At 38.5% G+C, this 20379-nt stretch overlaps 1 protein-coding gene across 4 annotated transcripts in view; it reads right to left on the bottom strand.

Moving 5' to 3' along the window:
- MEI4 (meiotic double-stranded break formation protein 4) overlaps window positions 1-20379 on the bottom strand; it is a 319253-nt gene that overhangs the window by 236529 nt on the left and 62345 nt on the right. For all 4 annotated transcript variants that reach the window (XR_007725107.1, XR_007725108.1, XM_050788273.1 and 1 more), the window contains exon 3: window positions 4672-5207. Coding sequence is in view for 2 of the 4 variants with exons in the window: in XM_050788273.1 (XP_050644230.1) it covers window positions 4672-5207 (536 nt within the window). In the remaining 2 variants the exon portion in view is untranslated. The remainder of the gene's footprint in view (window positions 1-4671; window positions 5208-20379) is intronic.

The following is a 20379-nucleotide window of genomic DNA, read 5'->3' as shown; positions in this document are numbered from 1 at the left end:
AAAAATCACAAACACAGAGGATAAGGCTGTTGGAAAGTTAGCTCAGGAAGAAAATCCAGTGTTATCACTAAAACAGTGTCCTAACTTGCAGCAGCGAAACATACAACAAATACTGCTACCTGAGCAGAATTAAATTAAAAAGTCAACATATTTTACTGGTCAATACAATTATGGCATGAATAAGTTTCAAGATACAACTAAGGGATACATACTAGGAAAAAAAAAAAAAAAACTGATTTCAGCCGGGCACAGTGGCTCACGCCTGTAATCCCAACACTTTGGGAGGCTGAGGCGGGTGGAACATGAGGTCAGGAGATCAAGACCATCCTGGCTAACACGGTGAAACCCTGTCTCTAATAAAAATACAAAAAAAAATTAGCCAGGCGTGGTGGCAGGCACCTGTAGTCCCAGATACTCAGGAGGCTGAGGCAGGAGAATGGCGTGAACCCAGGAGGCAGAGCTTGCAGTGAGCCGAGATCACGCCACTGCACTCCAGCCTGGGCAACAGAGACTCTGCCTAAAAAAAAAAAAAAAAAAAAAAAATTCTGATTTCATGATCCATCATCTTCAGATTTATCCATAAACTGCCTGAAATGATCTAAGCACAAATGACTGTGACTGAAGCAAAACTGACAGTATTAAGAGGGAATCACCAACTTCAAAATGCTATATCAGAGATGCAACATAGCACAGCTCTATAGGAAGGGACCAGTGGAAAGAGTAATTAAAACCATGACATTCAAATAGTTAAATTTACAAAGGACTTTCCATAATTAAAACAGAAAGAAAAATATCCACTATGCCTTACTAAGCTCATTGGTCAATTGGAAGCTGTAGCTGTGGAAAATAGTGACACAAAGAGATAATATACAACTTCCTAATATATATGGAGGTGTTTCAGGAATGTCATGGTATTAATAAGAGCTGTTGCTTAGAAAATCAGCTGACGGTATTTAAGTTTATGAGGGTATACGAAATATAAGTTGTCACTTCTTTTCAATATCTTATTTTCAATTCAAAAAAATACCTCACGTTGCTGCTACAACAAACTCAACATTGTCTTGGGCATAGTGGAGAAAATAAGATATAATCACTTCCTCAAGAGAAACATAACAAAAAGAAACATTTATTAAGTTTTTATATGATGTCAGATATTATGCTAAGTATTTAGCCCTATGAAGTCACATTTATTACCTACATTTTACAGATGTAGAACGTGGAAGTTAGTTAACTTATCTAAGGTTATAGCTAGTGAGTAAAAGCTTCAGAATTCTAATTCCAGCTATTAATCTCTATGCTAAAAATAATTGAAAACTTGTTCACTTAAGATTCTTATTTTTTTATGTAGACATTTATCCTTATAAATTTCCTTATTACTACTTTTGCTGCATCCCACAGGTTTTGGTAAATTCTGTTTCCATTTTTGTTTGTCTTGAGATACTTTTGAATTTCCCTTTGATTTCTTCTTTGACACAAAGTTTGTTCAAAATTTTATTGTTTAGTTTCTACATACTTATAAATTTTAACATTTTACATATTGTTGTTGAATTCTAATTTCATTATATTGTGGTCAGAAAGAAACATCTAGAAAGCTTTTGAACTTCTAAAATGGTTAAGACATGTTTTGTGACCTAAAATTTCATTTATCCTGGAGAACATTCTGTGTGCACTTGAGAAGAATGTGTATTCTTCTGCTGTTGAGTGGAAAGTTATGTATAGGTCAATTAAATCCATTTACTCTACAGCATCGTTCAAGTCAGTTGTTTCTTTATTGATTTTTCTGTCTGGATGTTCCATCCATTATTGTAATTGAGGTATTAAAGTCCACTACAAAGAATAAACTAAGCCCAAAATAAGCAGAAGAAAGAGAATAATAAAGATTGGAGCAAAAAAATAAATTGTGAACAAGGAAACAGTTTAAAAATAAAAAAAAAATCTATGAGTTTGCCTTTTGAAAAGATAAAATAATTGACAAACCCTTACCTAGAGTAAGAAAAGAAAAAGAAGACAAAATCAGAAATCAAAAAGGAGATATTATAATGGATGCCTTAGACAGAAAATGCATCATAGAGGAAATGTTATGAACAATTATATGCCAACAATCCGGATGACTTATAAGAAATTGATAAATTTCTAAAAACATGCAACTTACCAAAACTGAATCAGGAAGAAACAGAAAGCCTGAAAAGACCAGTAACAAATAAGGGGATTGAATCAGCAATCAAAAGTCTCCCAACAGGCCGGGTGTGGTGGCTCATGCCTGTAATCCTAGTACTTTGGGAGGCTGACGCAGGCAAATCATGAGGTCAAGAGATTGAGACCATCCTGGTCAATATGGTGAAACCCCATCTCTACTAAAAACACAAAAATTAGCTGGGCGTGGTGGCATGCGCCTGTAGTCCCAGTTACTCGGGAGGCTGTGGCAGGAGAATCGCCTGAACCCAGGAAGTGGAGGTTGCAGTGCCACTGCACTCCAGCCTGGTGACAGAGTGAGACTCCGTCTAAAAAAAAAAAAAAAAAAAAAAAAAAGTCTCCCAACAAATAATCTGCTGACCACACAGGTGAATCCTACCAAACATTCAAAGAGGAATTAAGAACAATCTTTCTTAAACTTTTCCTGAAAATAAAAAGGTCCACTTCCAAACACATTTTATGAGGTCAGGATTATCCTGATACCAAAACCAGGAAGTCTCTACAACAAATGAAAACTATAGTTTTCATTTCAAACTTGTGATGGTATAGGTGGTTCTATAGATGAAGTATATATTTCTTATGTCACTTGCCATCGTGCCAGCCATTGCTGAAAAGTTGGTCAACAGTAGAAGAACAAGTGAATGAATGGCTTTCTTACAGGGGTAACTGTTGCAGTTGGAACCTGAGTTTTGGCAAGCCCTGCCACCATGGACTAAACTTTTTTGGGGTTATAAATAAACATGAAGGGCAACCTAGACCACAAGGACTGCAATTCCTGCACAAGTCTTGGTGCTGTGCTGGGCTCAGAGTCAGGGAACTTGGACTGCATGGAACCTAGCAAGATACCAGCTGAGGCAACCAAGGAAGTGTTTATGTCACGCCTCCACCAACCTCAGGCAGCATATCTTGCACCTCCAAGACTCTGTCCATCGGCTTGAGGAAGGTGGAGGAAAGAGTAAAGAGGACTTTCACAAGTTTATGTGTAGTTTATTCTACACATACTCCTCCTTCCATACAATTCCCAAGGTTACTCTTGTGTAGGAGTAAGTCATATCAACCTCCAATACATATATAAAGGCAAAGACTAGACTGGAAAATATTTGCATCATTCAGTAACTCTGATATGGAATATAAATGCCAGTATCTTCAAGGTTCCAAGTTACATAAAGACTGCTTAAAGTAGTTTTTAAAAGAAAGCAAAAGTATAAAAAGAAGTTTAAAAAATATGAAGTATTTAAGATATTTTGATGATTTAGAAATGGATTTTATATCTCAGATACAACTATGGCAAATCTGATATTTAATTCCTGATTGACCATGTCCAAAGAAAAAGATTTCCATTTTCCAGACAGAAAATTCAATATCTTTCACAAATGCCAAAAGCTTAATCATAAAGTTTATAAAATATTGATCCAATCATACCTTAATAGAGAAGGAAAGAACAGCTGTACATGAAACAAATTGGTTTAGCAGTGCAAATTTTATCAAAATTTTGAAAACTCAGATAAAGCCTCCACTGTACAAAAACTCTAAATGTTAGATCGTAGCACTGAGGCAAATATTTAACAATGATGTATCCAAAGAAACAAGCTCCAATAACCTGTTTCCTACAGTGAAATATAGTAAATAAGTTAGATAGACCGTTTGGTTTATTCTATTATATTTTGGTAGTCAATTCAAGAGGATTAAAATGTGAAGCCATTTGGAATTTCCCAGTAAAAGGATCAGATAGCAAAGAAGGCAGAAATAATTTGAAAAAGAAATTCTCTACCATGTCTCAAGAGCCAAACAACAAAACAACTTCAGGTTATCTCAATGTCACTTGTTAAAAAAGAATCCCTGAGTAAATCTTTCTAAGCCATGTTAAATAAATAAGAAAAAAACATAATAAAGCTTTATATTATGTGCTCCTTAGCCAATTTATCCAATTCACCCACACCTGCAGAGGGTCCATGAGGCATTTGCCACTTACAAGGGAAAGGTCAAAAGAAGAGAAAAATATTCCTCAACCCCAAGATATTTGCTAGTCAATGACAGAAAAAGAGCAAATTCAATACAGTACAGAGAATCCATCGTGAGGAATTTAACACTCACAGAAGTTAAGTTTAGACAACCTTATTTGTTAGTGGTTTTCTCAAAAGTTTTGAGACTTTTTGAACAATAGGAAATAGAAACGGAAAAGGGAAAACAGAAAGAAGAAAAGAATCCAAGGGTGCTGATAATAAAACAGAGAAAGTAATTCAAAGCAGAGAAGAACAAGCTTGAAGCAAAGGCATCTATGCAGAAAACTATATTGTAGAAATCAGAGGCTAGAGGTGGAGACATCATGACAGATAAGAGCTGCAGACAGCTGCAGAAAAAGACCCATTAAGGGACTCCTTGAACCACAAGGCTAAGGGACAACAACAGCCATTACTCAAAGAGATGCTCACTAAAATTACTAGCATTTTATAAATAAAAGAGGGATTTATTACTTACCCGATTTATATGATTGTTTCCTAAAATAGCATGTAGTAGGGTTTTCTCAAATTCTTCCAACTTCTTGGAACACTTTTTAAGAATATGACTAGATAAGTTACAGTCACTGATCAGACTAGCTAAAGTACCAACAGCTTCTGTCCAAAATCTTGAAAAAGGAAGTTTGGGATTACGGTAAAAAGTGATCAGGCCATCCAGCAACTGAAAAACAGAATCAGAGACTGTGGAAGAGTCTTTTTCAAAGTGGGTTAAGTCTCTTTTAAGATTACCTGATTCTGTCAAGTTCTTTAATTCAAGAAGATATTGCAAGAATTGCATGTGAGAAGACAAAGGATTTTGCAGGATAGCACAAGGTCTTTTCACAAGAGGCAGTGGTGGAAAGTGAGTGGGGGTACAGCTTTCTACAAAGTGCTGGGACAGGTCTGAGGATTCAGTTCTCTGCTCATTTGACAAATCACATCCAGAATCTTCCATCGAAGCTAATGTACTTTCAGAACTCTTAGGTTCCTGAGCCTCCAACTGGGAAGATAGGTTTCCTGAAAAATAAAGGAATAGAAGGATTATCTTCATGCAGTTGAAATTTCTTCATGTAAAACTAGCCATTGATACTTATTTAAAATAAGAAATGAAGTATATAAATACACATTAAGCATTTAACAAGCAGTAGTGTCAAAACTGAGTAAAGAAAAAACTGTGAAAGAAATTGCAGAGACTGTAGAAAAAAGGTCTTTATCTTCTTGGGTAGAAAGGTGATTCATTCATGTATTTTCAGGTCATTATCTTTCATTCAATTACAATGCCATGCTTGAAAAATGCAGAGGAGAAAGCCACAAGACCCGAAGAAGGTCACAGTCTGGTAGTGAATCCAATAAGTAACTACAAAGCAATAAGGTGTACCCAGACATAGAGATTTGCCGAGGGAACTATAAAATCAGGAGGGCCACTGAACAGCCTACCTTGTTAGATAAGTGTATCCTGGAAGAGGTCATGATGGAACTACTTATAAAGTAGGAGTTCAAAGTTAAAGTTAGGAGAAGAGAGAGGGCAAGATAATTCCATACACCTAAGGGGTAAGTGTAAACGCATAAATACAACAGGAAAAATAATAGCATTTGTGTTTATGAGGACTCTCAAGTAATTTGATGTTGCTTCCACAGAAAGTATAAGGTAAGAGACTAAGATACATAATGTAGAGGGCAGATCATAAAAGATAATACAGGACATATTAAGAATCTTACAATTCATCCTATAAAGTGTAGAGTGAATTTCCAACTTGAATAATATTAAGACCCCTTTGGAAAAATTATGCAGATACACACATAAAATATCTGATATACAAATATAAATATATACAGATATCTACATATTTCTGTGTATGCATATCATATATATGTGTGTGTATATATATGTATATACATGTGTATGTACCTGTGTATGTACATATGTGTATGTAGTATAGATCCATGAAACTATGTCTATGACTTCTAGAATTTCCTCATATTGGCTGAAAAATACTGCATTTAAAGCTAAATCTAATTACTCTAGGTCACTCTTTGACAGACACGCCATCATAAACACAAAGTGGTGGTTGTTTTTAAAATGATTATCAGTGAAACGCACAAACCAAATTGAAAAGTTCTCATTGAATATTCTGAAGCACACACACATATCCATGAAACTAAGTATGAGAAATATTACTGTCAGCAGTGGGAGCAGGAATGAGGCACTGAAAGTTGTAATGCAGAAAAATGAAATGGTCTTATTTTAATTCCATCATTCTGTTGGTTATAGGAAGGGCTTATTTGAGGAGAACATGATAAAACATTGAGAGATCAACTGAAAACACTTCTATTAGTCCCAACATCGGTGAAGAGTGAAATGAACTAAGCAGCTGCAGTGGAAGAGAAAGAAAAGGACTGACTGGGAAAATAAACACAAAATATCAACATGTAATCTGCAGACCAGCTTATTGACTGAATATGGGCAATGAAGTGGAAGTATGAATAAATGCATTCCATGGTTCTGACTTAGGTGACAAGGTAGATTATGGTGCTACCAACTGAAATAGTAAAAAGATAGAAGGACTGGCTTAGGAGAGACTATAAAAAGTTCAGGTTTAGTCATGTAAACTCTGAAGCAGCTGGAGAAAATCTAGTCAGAGATGATCCTTTAGAAACTGTTCACACAAGCCTAAGACCGGGGAGAAGGTCTAGACTGAAAATGCATTTTAGGAGTTATCAGTGTATAGATAGTAGAAACCATAAAAATGGTTACAATCACTCAGAGAGAGTATGGGCACTGAGTAAACAAAGGATCAAAAAAGGTACCCTGAATAGGATCAATATTTGAAGCTATAACAGTCATTAAGCAAATAGAGAAGGAACAATTTAAAAGGTACAAGAAAAAAACGATTGTGTCATAAAAGTAAAGGAAACAGTTTCAAGAAGAGTTACATACATGAAGCAAAAAAATCCACCAAAACAATAGGTTGAAAAAATATCTGTTGGAATTGCTAATTTAAAAAAGCAACAAAAAAAATAAGTGACCTCATTCATAGCAGGTTTATCCAGAGCAGTTTTGATCAATTGGACAGGGTGGCAGACAGAGAACTTATTGCAACGGACTAAAGAGTGAATGAGAAGAAAGTAAGCAAAGACTGGAAGTGAAGAAAGTAAGTGAAGACTGGAAGTAAGTGAGGAAAGTAAGTGAAGGACACTTCTGAGGACTTAGATCAGGAAAGCATAAAATGGATAGCAACTACAGACAAACGTGGCATGACAAATTGAGTGAAATGAGCAATTAAAAACAAAGAAAAAACACAATGGATAAGCAGAGGCTGGAAATAAGAGAAAAGAATGGCAGGTGAGACATGGCCCTGGAGAAGATAGGAGACTGAGTCAAGGACCCAGTGGATGGGCTGGGATCTGTAATGTCAAAGTGAACACTTTTCTCTAAGCTGAAGGAAAGAGGATAAGAAAGCATAGGGTTGTACAGAACTACTACTGGCATACAGGAAGTTAAAGGAGATTTCACCTGACAGTCATATTTTCTTACATTTTGAGAAAGGGGGACAGTAGTTGAACAGTGCACAAAAATAATGGTAAACGTGACATCTTCTACATTCTCCACCATATATTCCTAAATCTATCTAATGTGTCGCTCTTGTCCTTCAGAAAAATCAGAAGCTGATGAGGTAGAACTGGAGGATTCAGCTTTAACTTAGAGTTCATTCATTTAACAAGTGTCTACTATAACCACCAAAAATGTGCAGATATGTCCTTCCTAATGATCACTACAACTTCTATATGCCATGCTTAAAAGGAGATGACAATGCAGAAAGTTCAAAAAGTAGTTGTAACCAGAACAATGACCTATCAGCAAACATTAAACTGCATGTGGCTTTTTTTTTTTTTTTTTTTTTTTTTGGTGAGATGGAGTCTTGCTCTCTTGCCAAGCAGGACTGCAGTGGCGTGATCTCAGCTCACTGCAACCTCCACCTCCCAGGTTCAAACGATTCTCCTGCCTCAGCCTCCCGAGTAGTTGGGACTAAAGGCACATGCCACCACACCCAGCTAATTTTCGTATTTTCAGTAGAGACAGGGTTTCACCATGTCAGCCAGGACGGTCTCGATCTCTTGACACTGTGATCCGCCCGCCTCCGCCTCCCAAAGTGCTGGGATTACAGGCATGAGTCACAACGCCTGGCCTATTTCTATACTAACACAGCCAGATGGACTGATCATTTTAAGTAAATAGACACTGAAAATGACTTCTCAAGACATCAACTTCATTCTTCACATAAATAAACGGGAAATATGGACTACAGTAATCTAGAAAATTATACTTTTCTTTCATGTAAGTTAAAATAATTTAAAAAGTAGAACAATTGCATTAACCTTAAAGGTAAGCTTAACTTCATGTGTCATTATTTCAAGAAAAAGTCAGAAAATGAATTCTACCAATGGATAAATTGGGAAGAAAAATGCGATTGCTAGTTTTTCTCTTTACTTCTCACTGCCATGCCTTTTGGCAAGCCACATCCACTCCATCTAATCCCCTTCAGGCATGACAAGTACAAATTTGAAGGAGTACCTCTACCAATGTATGCTATGGGGACAGGAATACACAAAATTGACCACCTTTCTTACGGGCTGCTTTATTTCTATACAATCAGAAAAAATGTCATGAGAGCATATGTTAGAAATGCTAATATGGAAAAACATACACAGAAGAATCTCCTTTCAGTGCTCTAAAGGAATGCTTTAACATTGCAACAGAGAACTACGCTGGGATTTCACACAATATGGCTTCCATTGTTAAAGTCAAAATATCAAGCTGAATAAAAGAATCTTATATTCATATTTTATTATACGAACTAGATTCATCAAATAATTCAACTGATATTCACAAAAACCCTGAAAAGTATGTTATTTTGATATCTAATTTGCCAATTAGAAAACGGAGCTCAGTTTGATTAAGACAACTGAGAAAAGCCACACGGTGAACAAGCAAAATCATTACATTCCAAGTCCAATCACCTTCCAATGACAGCGAAGAGGCTGTATGCTCTATTCCAGCTTCTGTACATTTCCATTATAGTGTTCATTGATTTCTACATGTTATCCACTTGTTTATGAGTTCCTTGAGGCCAGAGGCTCTGTCTCTTGTCATATTTGTGATCCTTTCACTAAACAATAGAATCATCTGTAGCAGACACTTCATCAGGGGAAACGCTTAGAGCTGCAACTTGCTGCGGGCTATAACAGGTCTTCTCTTATCTTTAATATTTATAATGAACCATGATCAACTCCTTGGAAAATTATACCAAACCACAACAATTACATAGATAGCCTAGAAAGATCAGATAGAAGGACAGAATTAGAAACAGAGAGAAGGAGAAGGCCGGGGGTAAGAGAGAGAGGAAGACAGAAAGAGAGAGAGAGAGGGAAAGAGGGAGTGGGAGGGGAGAGAGAGGGGGAGAGAGAGAGAGAGACAGAAACCAAAAGAATGTGGCTATTGCAATAATTATTTAAAATCAACCAACAAAAAGCCAATAATATGCTTTTTCATAGCATCTACTATTAATAACTTTTGTAACCCATAACCAATTTAGTTCTGCTCCTATCTGTCCTCAATGATGAAAACTCTGATAACTACAAATAGCATTTACACTGGAAGCCAATGCTTCCATATTGGAAACCACTCATTCCCTAATAAGATGAATAATATTGGGCAGCTGTGACTATAGTATGTGTCTTTACAAGAGGAAAAACATAAATAGGAAAAAAGTTTTCTTAGAAAAGATTAAACATTTTCAATATTATTATTAATGGGTTATAATATCTGATAATAGTCATAAATATTTATTCATAAAGATAAGATTTTTAAGTACCCTTTCTCATTTGAGTAATATACAGCATGGACATAGACTAATACATCCTTGTGCCTTTAAATGGTTCTTTCAAAACTACAATCAGATTCCATTCTCTGCTTGTATGACTGAGTTAGACTTCAAAGAAGCATCATGCCCAAAGGAGAGAAAAGGTAACGAAGCCATGCTGGTGCCGCTTTATGTAATTCCCGTTTTTCCAGAAGACACTAAGGTAAAGCAAAAGTCAAGTAAGGTTTCTCTCTTCATATCTTATTGGGGAGATGAGCTTGGGATAACGTCTCTCCAATTTATTGCACCTACCTGTTTGTCATTAGATTTAATAGAGGTAAAATACACACATACACACACACACACACCCCCCACTCCAGCACAGTTTGACACATGTTGTTTCATGTTTTCTATTATTATTACATAATTATGGAGATCAGAAATCTAAATTATGCTAAAGTATGCAATTATAACCAAAAGTACATGAAATGTCAATTAAAAGTTATAATAAACACCCAGCACATGGGAGTCTGAGGTGGGCAGATCACGAGGTCAAGAGTTCAAGACCAGCCTGGCCAACATGGTAAAACACTGTCTCTACTGAAAATACAAAAGTCATTTGGGTGTGGTGGTGTGTGCCTGTAATCCCAGCTACTCGGGAGGCTGAGACAGGAGAATTGCTTGAACATGGAAGGTGAAGGTTTCAGTGAACCGAGATGGTGCCACTGCACTCCAGCCTTGGTGACAGAGTGAGACTTCGTCTTGTAAAAAAAAAAAAAATTAATAAACAAAACCTACATAGTCCATCTACAATATTCTAAGTCCCTCTTATGCATTGGATCCCACAGACTTTCTATTTCATTTTGCTGAACCCTTCACCCTTCCATTTTCTTTGTTTTTAAGGTCCACCTTGAACTCATTTACCATTTTAGAGTGGATCTCAAGTATACTTAACAAAATAGAGATGGGACCCACCTGTCACACATCCTGCCCTAGGAATACCCACACCAAGATTAACAGTAAATCTGTATATTTTGAGCTCCCCCTCAAAATTATTCACAACCACACCAGCTCTTTTTCTTTTTTTTTCAGGAGACTGTCTCACTTGTTGCCCAGGTTGGTCTCACATCCTGATTCCTGCCCTCAAGGGATCCTTCCACTTCAGCCTCCCAAGTCACTGGAATTACAGGTGCCACCCACTCTGCCCAGTCACATGAATTCTTGATGCCTTTCTTACTTATTTCTACATTCCCTAACTTACCCATAAAATTAAACCCATTGATATGGTTTGGATCTGTGTCCCCATTTAAATCTCATCTCAAACTGTAATACCCACATGTCAAGGGAGGGGCCTGGTGGGAGGTAATTGGATCATGGAGGTGGTTACTGCCATGTTGTTCTCATGATAGTGAGTTATCACAAGACCTGATGGTTTTATAAGGAGCTCCTTCCCCCTTCACACTCTCTCTCCGCATGTAAGACGTGCCTGCTTCCCCTTCCACCATGACTGTGGGTTCCCTGAGGCCGCCCCAGCCATGTGGAAATGTGAGTCAACAGAACTTATTTTCTTTGTAAATTACCCAGTTTGGGGAAGTTCTTTATAGCAATGTGGGTAGAGAATGGGGTACTGCTATAAAGATAACCTGAAAATGTGGAAGCAACTTTGAAATTGGGTAAAAGGCACAGATTGTAACCATTTTGAGGGTTCAGAAGAAGACAGGAAGATGTCAGAAAGTTTGGAACTTCCTAAAGACCTGTTAAATGATTGAGACCAAAATGTTATAGTGATGTAAACAGTAAAGCCCAGGCTGAGGTGGTCTCAGGTGCAGATGAGGAACTTATTGGGAACTGGAGTAAAAGTAACTCTTGCTATGCTTTAGCAGAGAGACTGGCAGCATTTTGCCTCTGCCCTAGAGATCTGTGGAACTTTGTTTGTTCTGAGCTTCACTTCTTTTTATTTATATTATACTTTAAGTTATGGAGTACATGTGCAGAACATGCAGGTTTGTTACATAGGTGTTCACATGTCATGGTGGTTTGCTGCAGCCATCAACCCATCATCTACATTAGGTATTTCTCCTAATGCTATCCCTCCCCAAGCCCCCTAAAACCCCTACAAGCCATAGTGTGTGATGTTCCACTCCCTGTGTCCATGTGCTTTCATTGTTCAACTCCCACTTACGAGTGAGAACGTGCGGGGTTTGGTTTTCTGCTGTTGTGTTACCTTGCTGAGAAGGATGGTTTCCAGCTTCATCCATGTCCCTGCAAAGGACATGAACTCATTCTTTTTCATGGCTGCATAGTATTCCATGGTGTATATGAGCCACATTTTCTTTGTCCAGTCTATTATTGATGGGTATTTGGGTTGGTTCCAAGTCTTTGCTATTGTGAACAGTGCTGCAATAAACACATATGTGCATATGTCTTTATAGCAGAATGGTTTATAATCCTTTGGGTATATACCCAGTAATGGGATTTCTGGGTCAAATGGTATTTCTGATTCTAGATCCTTGAGGAATCGACATACTGTCTTCCACAAAGGTTGAACTCATTTACGCTCCCACCAACAGTGTAAAAGCATTCCTATTTCTCAATATCCTCTCCAGCATCTGTTGTTTCCTGACTTTTTAATGATTGCCATTCTAACTGGCATGAAGTGATATCTCATTGTGGTTTTGATTTGCATTTCTCTAATGATCAGCGATGATGCGCTTTTTTTCATATGTTTGTTGGCTGCATAAATGTCTTCTTTTGAGAAGTGTCTGTTCAAATCCTTCACCCACTTTTTTATGGGGTTGGGTTTTTTCCTTGTAAATTTGTTTAAGTTCTTTGTAGATTCTGGATATTAGCCCTTTGTCAGATGGATAGTTTGCAAAAATGTTCTCCCATTCTGTAGGCTGCCTGTTCACTATGATGATAGTTTCTTTTGCTGTGCAGAAGCTCTTCAGTTTAATTAGATCCCATTTGTCAATTTGGGCTTTTGTTGCCATTGCTTTGGGTGTTTTAGTCATGAAGTCTTTGCCCATGCCTATGTCCTGAATGGTATTGCCTAGGTTTTCTTCTAGGGTTTTTATGGTTTTAGGTCTAACATTTAAGTCTTTAATCCATCTTGAATTCATTCTTGTATAAGGAGTAAGGAAGGGATCCAGTTTCAGCTTTCTACATATGGCTAGCCAGTTTTCCCAGCACCATTTATTAAATAGGAAATCCTTTCCCCATTTCTTGTTTTTGTCAGGTTTGTCCAAGATCAGATGGTTGTAGATGTGTGGTGTTATTTCTGAGGGCTCTGTTCTGTTCCATTGGTCTATATCTCTGTTTTGGTAACAGTACCATGCTGTTTTGATTACTGTAGCCTTGTAGTATAGTTTGAAGTCAGGTAGCGTGATGCCCCCAGCTTTGTTCTTTTGGCTTAGGATTGTCTTGGCAATGTGGGCTCTTTTTTGGTTCCATATGAAATTTAAATTAGTTTTATTCCAATTCTGTGAAGAAAGTCAATGGTAGCTTAATGGGGATACATCGAATCTAAATTTACTTTGGGCAGTATGTTCATTTTCACGATACAATTCTTCCTATCAATGAGTATGGAATGTTCTTCCATTTTCTGTGCATCTCCTCTTATTTCCTTAAGCAGTGGTTTGTAGTTCTTGAAGAGGTCCTTCACATCCCTTCTAAGTTGGATTCCTAGGTATTTTATTCTCTTAGTAGCAATTGTGAATGGGAGTTCACTCATGATTTGGCTGTCTGTCTGTTCTTGGTGTATAAGAATGCTTGTGATTTTTGCACGTTGATTTTGTATCCTGAGACTTTGCTGAAGTTGCTTATGAGCTTAAGAGATTTGGGGCAGAGACAATGGGATTTTCTAAACATACAATCACATCATCCGCAAACAGACACAATTTGACTTCCTCTTTTCCTAATTGAATACCCTTTACTTCCTTCTCTTGCCTGATTGCCCTGGCCAGAACTTCCAGTACTATGTTGAATGAGAGTGGTGAGCTAGAGGGCATCCTTGTCTTGTGTGGGTTTTCAAAGGGAATGCTTCCAGTTTTTGCCCATTCAGTATGATATTGGCTGTGGGTTTGTCATAAAACTCTTATTATTTTGAGATACGTTCCATCAATACCGAGTTTATGGAGAGTTTTTAGCATAAAGGGCTGCTGAATTTTGTCAAAGACCTTTTCTGGATCTATTGAGATAATCATGTGATTTTTGCCATTGGTTCTGTTTATGTGATGGATTATGTTTATTCATTTGAGTATGCTGAACTAGCCTTGCATTCCAAGGATCAAGCCAACTTCATCATGGTAGATAAGTTTTTTGATGATGTGCTGCTGGATTCAGTTTGCCAGTATTTTACTGAGGATTTTCACATCGATGTTCATCAGGGATATTGGCCTGAAATCTTCTTTTTTTGTTTTGTCTCTGCCAGGTTTTGGTATCAGGATGATGCTGGCCTCAAAAAATGTGTTAGGGAGGATTCCCTGTTTTTCTAGTGTTTGGGATAATTTCAGAAGGAATGGTACCAGCTCTTATTTGTACCTCTGCTAGAGTTTGGCTTGTGAATCAGTCTAGACTTTTTTTGGTTGGTAGGCTATTAATTGCTGCCTCAATTTCAGAACTTGTTATTAGTCATTTCAGGGCTTTGAATCTTGGGAGGGTGTACATGTCCAGGAACTTCTCCATTTCTTCTAGATTTTCTAGTTTATTTGCATAGAGGTTGTGAATTCTCTGTTGGTAGTTTGTATTTCTGTGGGATACATGGTGATTATCCCCTTTATCATTTTTTGCTGCATCTATTTGATTCTTCTCTCTTTTCTTCTTTATTAGTCTGGCTAGCGGTCTATCTGTTTTGTTGATCTTTTCAAACCAGCTCCTGGATTCACTGATTTTTTCAAGGGTTTTTTTGTGTCTCTATCTCCTTCAGCTCTGCTCTGATCTTATTTATTTCTCGTCTTCTGTTACTTCTTAAATTTGTTTGCTCTTGTTTCTCTAGTTTTTTTTTTTTTTTTAAATTGTGATGTTAGGGCCATACACTTCTCTCTACACACCTCTTTAAATGTGTCCCAGAGATTCTGCTATGTTGTGTCTTTGTTCTCATTGGTTTCAAAGAACATCTTTATTTCTGCCTTCATTTCGTTATGTACTCAGTAGTCATTCAGGAGCAGATTGTTAAGTTTCCACGCAGTTGTGCAGTTTTGAGTGAGTTTCTTAATCTTGAGTTCTAATTTGATTGCACTGTGGTCTGAGAGACTGTTTGTCATGATTTCCCTTCTTTTGCATTTGTTAGGAAGTGTTTTACTTCCAATTATGTGGTGAATTTTAGAATAAGTGTGATGTGGTGCTGAGAAAAATGTATATTCTGTTGATTTGTGGTGGAGAGTCCTGTAGATGCCTGTTCAGTCTGCTTGGTCCAGAGCTAAGTTCAAGTCCTGGATATCCTTGTTAATTTTCTGTCCTGTTGATCTGCCTAATATTGACGATGGGGTGTTTAAGTCTCCCACTATTATTGTGTGGAAGTCTTAAGTCTCTCTGTAGGTCGCTAAGAACTTGCTTTATGAATCTGGGTGCTCCTGTATTAGGTGCATATATATTTAGGATAGTTAGCTCTTCTTGTTATATTGATCTGCTGTTGTGTTTGCTGAGAAAGGACATTATGTAATGTCCTTCTACGTCTCTTTTGATTTTTGTTGGTTTAAAGTCTGTTTTATCAGAGACTAGGATGGCAATACCTGCCTTTTTGGTTTCCATTTGCATGGTAAATATTCCTCCATCCCTTTATTTTGAGGCTATGTGTGTCTTTGAATGTGATATGGGTCTCCTGAATACAGCACACTGATGGGTCTTGACTTCTTATCCAGTTTGCCAGTCTGTGTCTTTTAATTGTGACATTTAGCCCTTTTACATTTAAGGTTAATATTGTTACATGTGAATTTGATCCTGCCATTATGATGCTAGCTGGTTATTTTGCCCGTTAGTTGATGCAGTTTCTTCATAGCGTCAATGGTCTTTACAATTTGGTATGTTTTTGCAGTGACTGGTACTGGTTGTTGCTTTCCATGTTTAGTGCTTCCTTCAGGAGCTCTTATAAAGCAGGCTTGGTGGTGACAAAATCTCTCAGCATTTGCTTGTCTGTAAAGAATTTTATTTCTCCTTCGCTTACGAAGCTCAGTGTGGCCGGATATGAAATTCTGGGTTGAAAATTCTTTTTTTTAAGAATGTTGAATATCAGCCCCCACTCTCTTCTGGCTTGTAAAATTTCTGCAGAGAGATCTGCTGTTAGTCTGGTGGGCTTCCCATTGTGGGTAACCCCATCTATCTCTCAGGCTGCCCTTAACATTTTTACTTCATTTCAACCTCGGTGAATCTGATGATTATGTGTCTTGGGGTTGCTCTTCTTGAGAAGTATCTTTGTGGTGTTCTCTGTATTTTCTGAATTTGAATGTTGGCCTGCCTTGCTAGTTTGGGGAAGTTCTCCTGGCTAACAGCCTGAAGAGTGTTTTCCAACTTGGTTCCATTCTCCCAGTCACTTTCAGGTACACCAATCAAGCATAGTATATGGTCTTTTCACATAGTCCCATATTTCTTGGATGCTTTGTTTGTTTCTTTTCATTCTTTTTTCTCTAATCTTGTTTTCTCACTTTATTTCATTGAGTTGATCTTCAATCTCTGATATCCTTTCTTCTGCTTGATCAATTCAGCTATTGACACTTGTGTATGCTTCATGAAGTTCTCGTGTTGTGTTGTTCAGCTGCATCAGGTCATTTATGTTCTTCTCTAAACTGGTTATTCTAGTATGCAATTTGCCTAACCTTTTACCAAGGTTCTCAGCTTCCTCGCATTGGCTTAGAACAAGCTCCTTTAGCTTGGAGGAGTTTATTACCCACCTTATGAAGCCTACTTCTGTCAATTCATCCAATTCATTCTGTCCAGTTTTCTTCTCTTGCTGGTGAGGAGTTGTGATCCTTTGGAGGAGAAGAGGTGTTCTGGTTTTTAGAATTTTCAGCTTTTTTGCACTGGTTTCTCCCCATCTTCATGGATTTATCTACCTTTGGTCTTTGAAGTAGGTGACCTTCAGCTGGGGTCTCAGTGGACTTATTTTTATTTGATGTTGATACTATTCCTTTCTGTTTGTTACTTTTCCTTCTAACAGGCCCCTCTGCTGCAGGTCCGTTGGAGTTTGCTGGAGGTCCACTCCAGACCATTTTCCTGGGTATCACCAGCAGAGGCTGGAGAACAGCAAAGATTGCTGCCTGTTCCTTTCTCTGGAAGCTTTGTCCCAGAGGGGCACCTGCCAGATGCTAGCCAGAGCTCTCCTGTATGACATGTCTGTCGGCCCCTACTGGGAACTTTGAACTTGAAAGAGATGATTTAGGGAATCCAGATGAAGAAATTTCAAAGCAGCAAAGCATTCAAGAGGTGACAGAGCATAAAAGTTTAGAAAATTTGCAGCCTGACCATGTCTTAGAAAATAAAAACCTATTTTCTTGGGAGAAATTCAAACCAGCTGCAGAAATTTACATAAATAACAAGGAGTCTAATGTTAATCTCCAAGACAATGGGGAAAATGTCTGCACGGATGTCAGAGACCTTTAACGCAGCCCCTCCCATCACAGGTCCCCAGGCCTAGTAGGATAAAATGGCTTCCTGGGCTGGGCCCAGGACCACACTCCTGCTCTGTGCAGCCTAGGGACTTGGTGCCCTGTATCCCAATTGCTCCAGCTCCAGTTCTACCCGAAAGGGGCCACAGTAAAGCTTGGGCTATTGCTTCAGAGGGTGTAAGCTCCAAGCAGCTTCTACATGGTGTTGGGCCTGCAGGTGCACAAAATTCAACAATTAAGGTCTGGAAACCACTGACTAGATTTCAGAGGATGCGTGAGTCTGCTGCAGGGGGAGAGCCCTCATGGAGAGCCACTGCTATGGCAGTGTGGAAAGCAAATGGGGGTTGGAGCCGCGGTAGAGTCCCACTGGGGCACTGCCTAGTGAAGCCGAGAGAAGGGGGCTCCTGTCCCCCAGATCCCAGAATAGTAGATCCACCAACAGCTTGCACTGCGTGCCTGGAAAAGCCATGGGCACTCAATGCCAGCCTACGATGGAGCTGCTGAAGGCCATGGGCGCCCCTTGCATCAGCAGATGTGAGACACAGAATCAAAGGAGATCATTTCAGACCTTTAGGATTTGACTGCCCCACTGGATTCTGCACTTGCATGGGGTCTGTAGACCCCTTTGTTTTGGCCAATTTCTCCCATTTGGAACAGGAGCATTTACATAATGCCTGTACCCCCATTGTATCTTGGAAGTAACTAAGCAGCTTTTGATTTTACAGGTTCATAGGTGAAAGGGACTTGCCTTGTCTCACATGAGACTTTGGACTTTGAATTTTTGAGTTAATGCTGAAATGAGTTAAGACTTTGGGGGACTGTTGGAAAGGGATGATTGTGTTTTAAAATGTGAGACGGATATGAGACTTGAGAGGGACCAGTGGTGGAATAATATGGTTTGGCTCTGTGTCCCCACCTAAATCTCATCCTGAACTGTAATCCCCATGTTTCAAGGGAGGGACCTGGTAGGAGGTGACTGGATCATGGTGATAGTTTCCCCTATGGTGTTCTCATGATAGTAAGTGAGTTCTCATGAGATCTAATGGTTGTATAAGGGGCTCTTCCCCCTTTGCTCTTTCTCTCACCTGCTGCCATGTAAGACATACCTGCATCCCCTTCCACCATGATTGTGGGTTTTCTGAGGTCTCCCTAGCCATTTGGAACTGTGAGTCAATTAAACCTCTTTTCTTTGTAAATTATCCAGTCTCCATGCAGCCCGTCATTTTTTTTTGTTTTGTTTTGTTTTGTTTTGTTTTTTTCCTTTGAGATGGAGTCTTGAGTCTTGCTCTATTGCCTAGGCTGAAGTGCAGTGGCATGATCTCGGCTCACTACAATCTCTGCCTCTTGGGTTCAAGTGCTTCTCCTGCCTCAACCTCCCTAGTAGCTGGGATTACAGGTGTGTGCCACCATGCTCAGCTAATTTTTGTATTTTTAGTAGAAATTAGGTTTTACCATGTTGCTCAGGCTGGTCTTGAACTCCTGATATCAGGTGATCCACCCGCCTCAGCCTCCCAAAGTGCTGGGATTACAGATATGAGCCACCGCACCCAGCCTCAGGCAGTTCTTTATAGCAGTGTGAAAATGAAATAAAACACTCGTAGAACCAAATGTCAAAAGGGTAATTTTTTTTCTGAACTCTCTACAAGCTCACAAACTTTATAGAACTGAACAGTCTTCATGCATCGCACATAAAAACACAATTTATGTTTGCCCTACATGTTCTCCATTTCAACTAATATTGTGGCTATCCCTCCTGTCACTAGGCCCAGTGTAAAAAACCATCCTTGGCTCCTTTCTCTCTTCTACCCTCTACATACAGTGAAAGCACTATGTTATGCTGATTCTAACTTTGACACATGTATTAAGGTTTTTCAGAGAAAAAAAAAAAAAAAAAAAAAATATATATATATATATATATATATATATATTCACACACACACCATATATTTTAAGAAACTGAGTTGAGCAATTGGCTGAAGCAATCATGGAGGCTGAGAAGTACCAAGATCTGCAGTCAGCAAGCTGGAGACCCAGGATACTGTAAGCTCTAGTCCAAAAACCAGCAGACTTAAGACTCAAGAGCTGATGTTGCAGTTTGAGTGTGAAAGCAGGATAAAACCCACATCCCAGCTCAAGGCATTCAAGCAAGGGGAGTCCCCCCTTACTTAAGGAAGTGTTAACTTTTTTGTTTCAACTCAGGGCATCCACTTATTGGATGAGGCCAACCTACATTTGGGAGGTAATCTGCTTTACTCAGCCTACCAGTTCAAATAATCTTATCCAAAAACACACTCACAAACATACTGAATGATGTTTGATCAAATATCTGGGTACTCCATGACCCATTAAGTGGACACATAAAATTCACTGTCATAACATATGTATCAGAATCTGTCCTTCCCTCGTCCCTTCCACCACTTGAATCCACACCATTATGATCTCTTGAACTGATTAACACAATTACCTCACCTAGTTGATTACTGCCTTCTGGTTCTGTCCTCCCCTAGGCCACACTCTAGACCAATCAGAGTCACCCTGTTAAAATACTACTTTGATAACAGAAATTCTCTCCTTAAAATCTCCCACAGGCTACCCATACCTTACAGGATAGAGTTCATGTTCCTCAGTTTTGCCTACAAAGCCTTTCACTGTGTGGCCACTTTCTCCTTCTCCAGCCTTTCCTCTAGTCTCATCCTTATTTACATGCAAGCAACTTTAAACTCCTTACAG

The sequence above is a fragment of the Macaca thibetana genome, chromosome 4 (assembly GCF_024542745.1).
Source record: "Macaca thibetana thibetana isolate TM-01 chromosome 4, ASM2454274v1, whole genome shotgun sequence".
Classification (NCBI taxonomy): Eukaryota; Metazoa; Chordata; class Mammalia; order Primates; family Cercopithecidae; genus Macaca; species Macaca thibetana.
The sequence above is the reverse complement of the archived record's forward strand: the minus strand, read 5'-3'. Positions and strand labels throughout refer to the sequence as shown.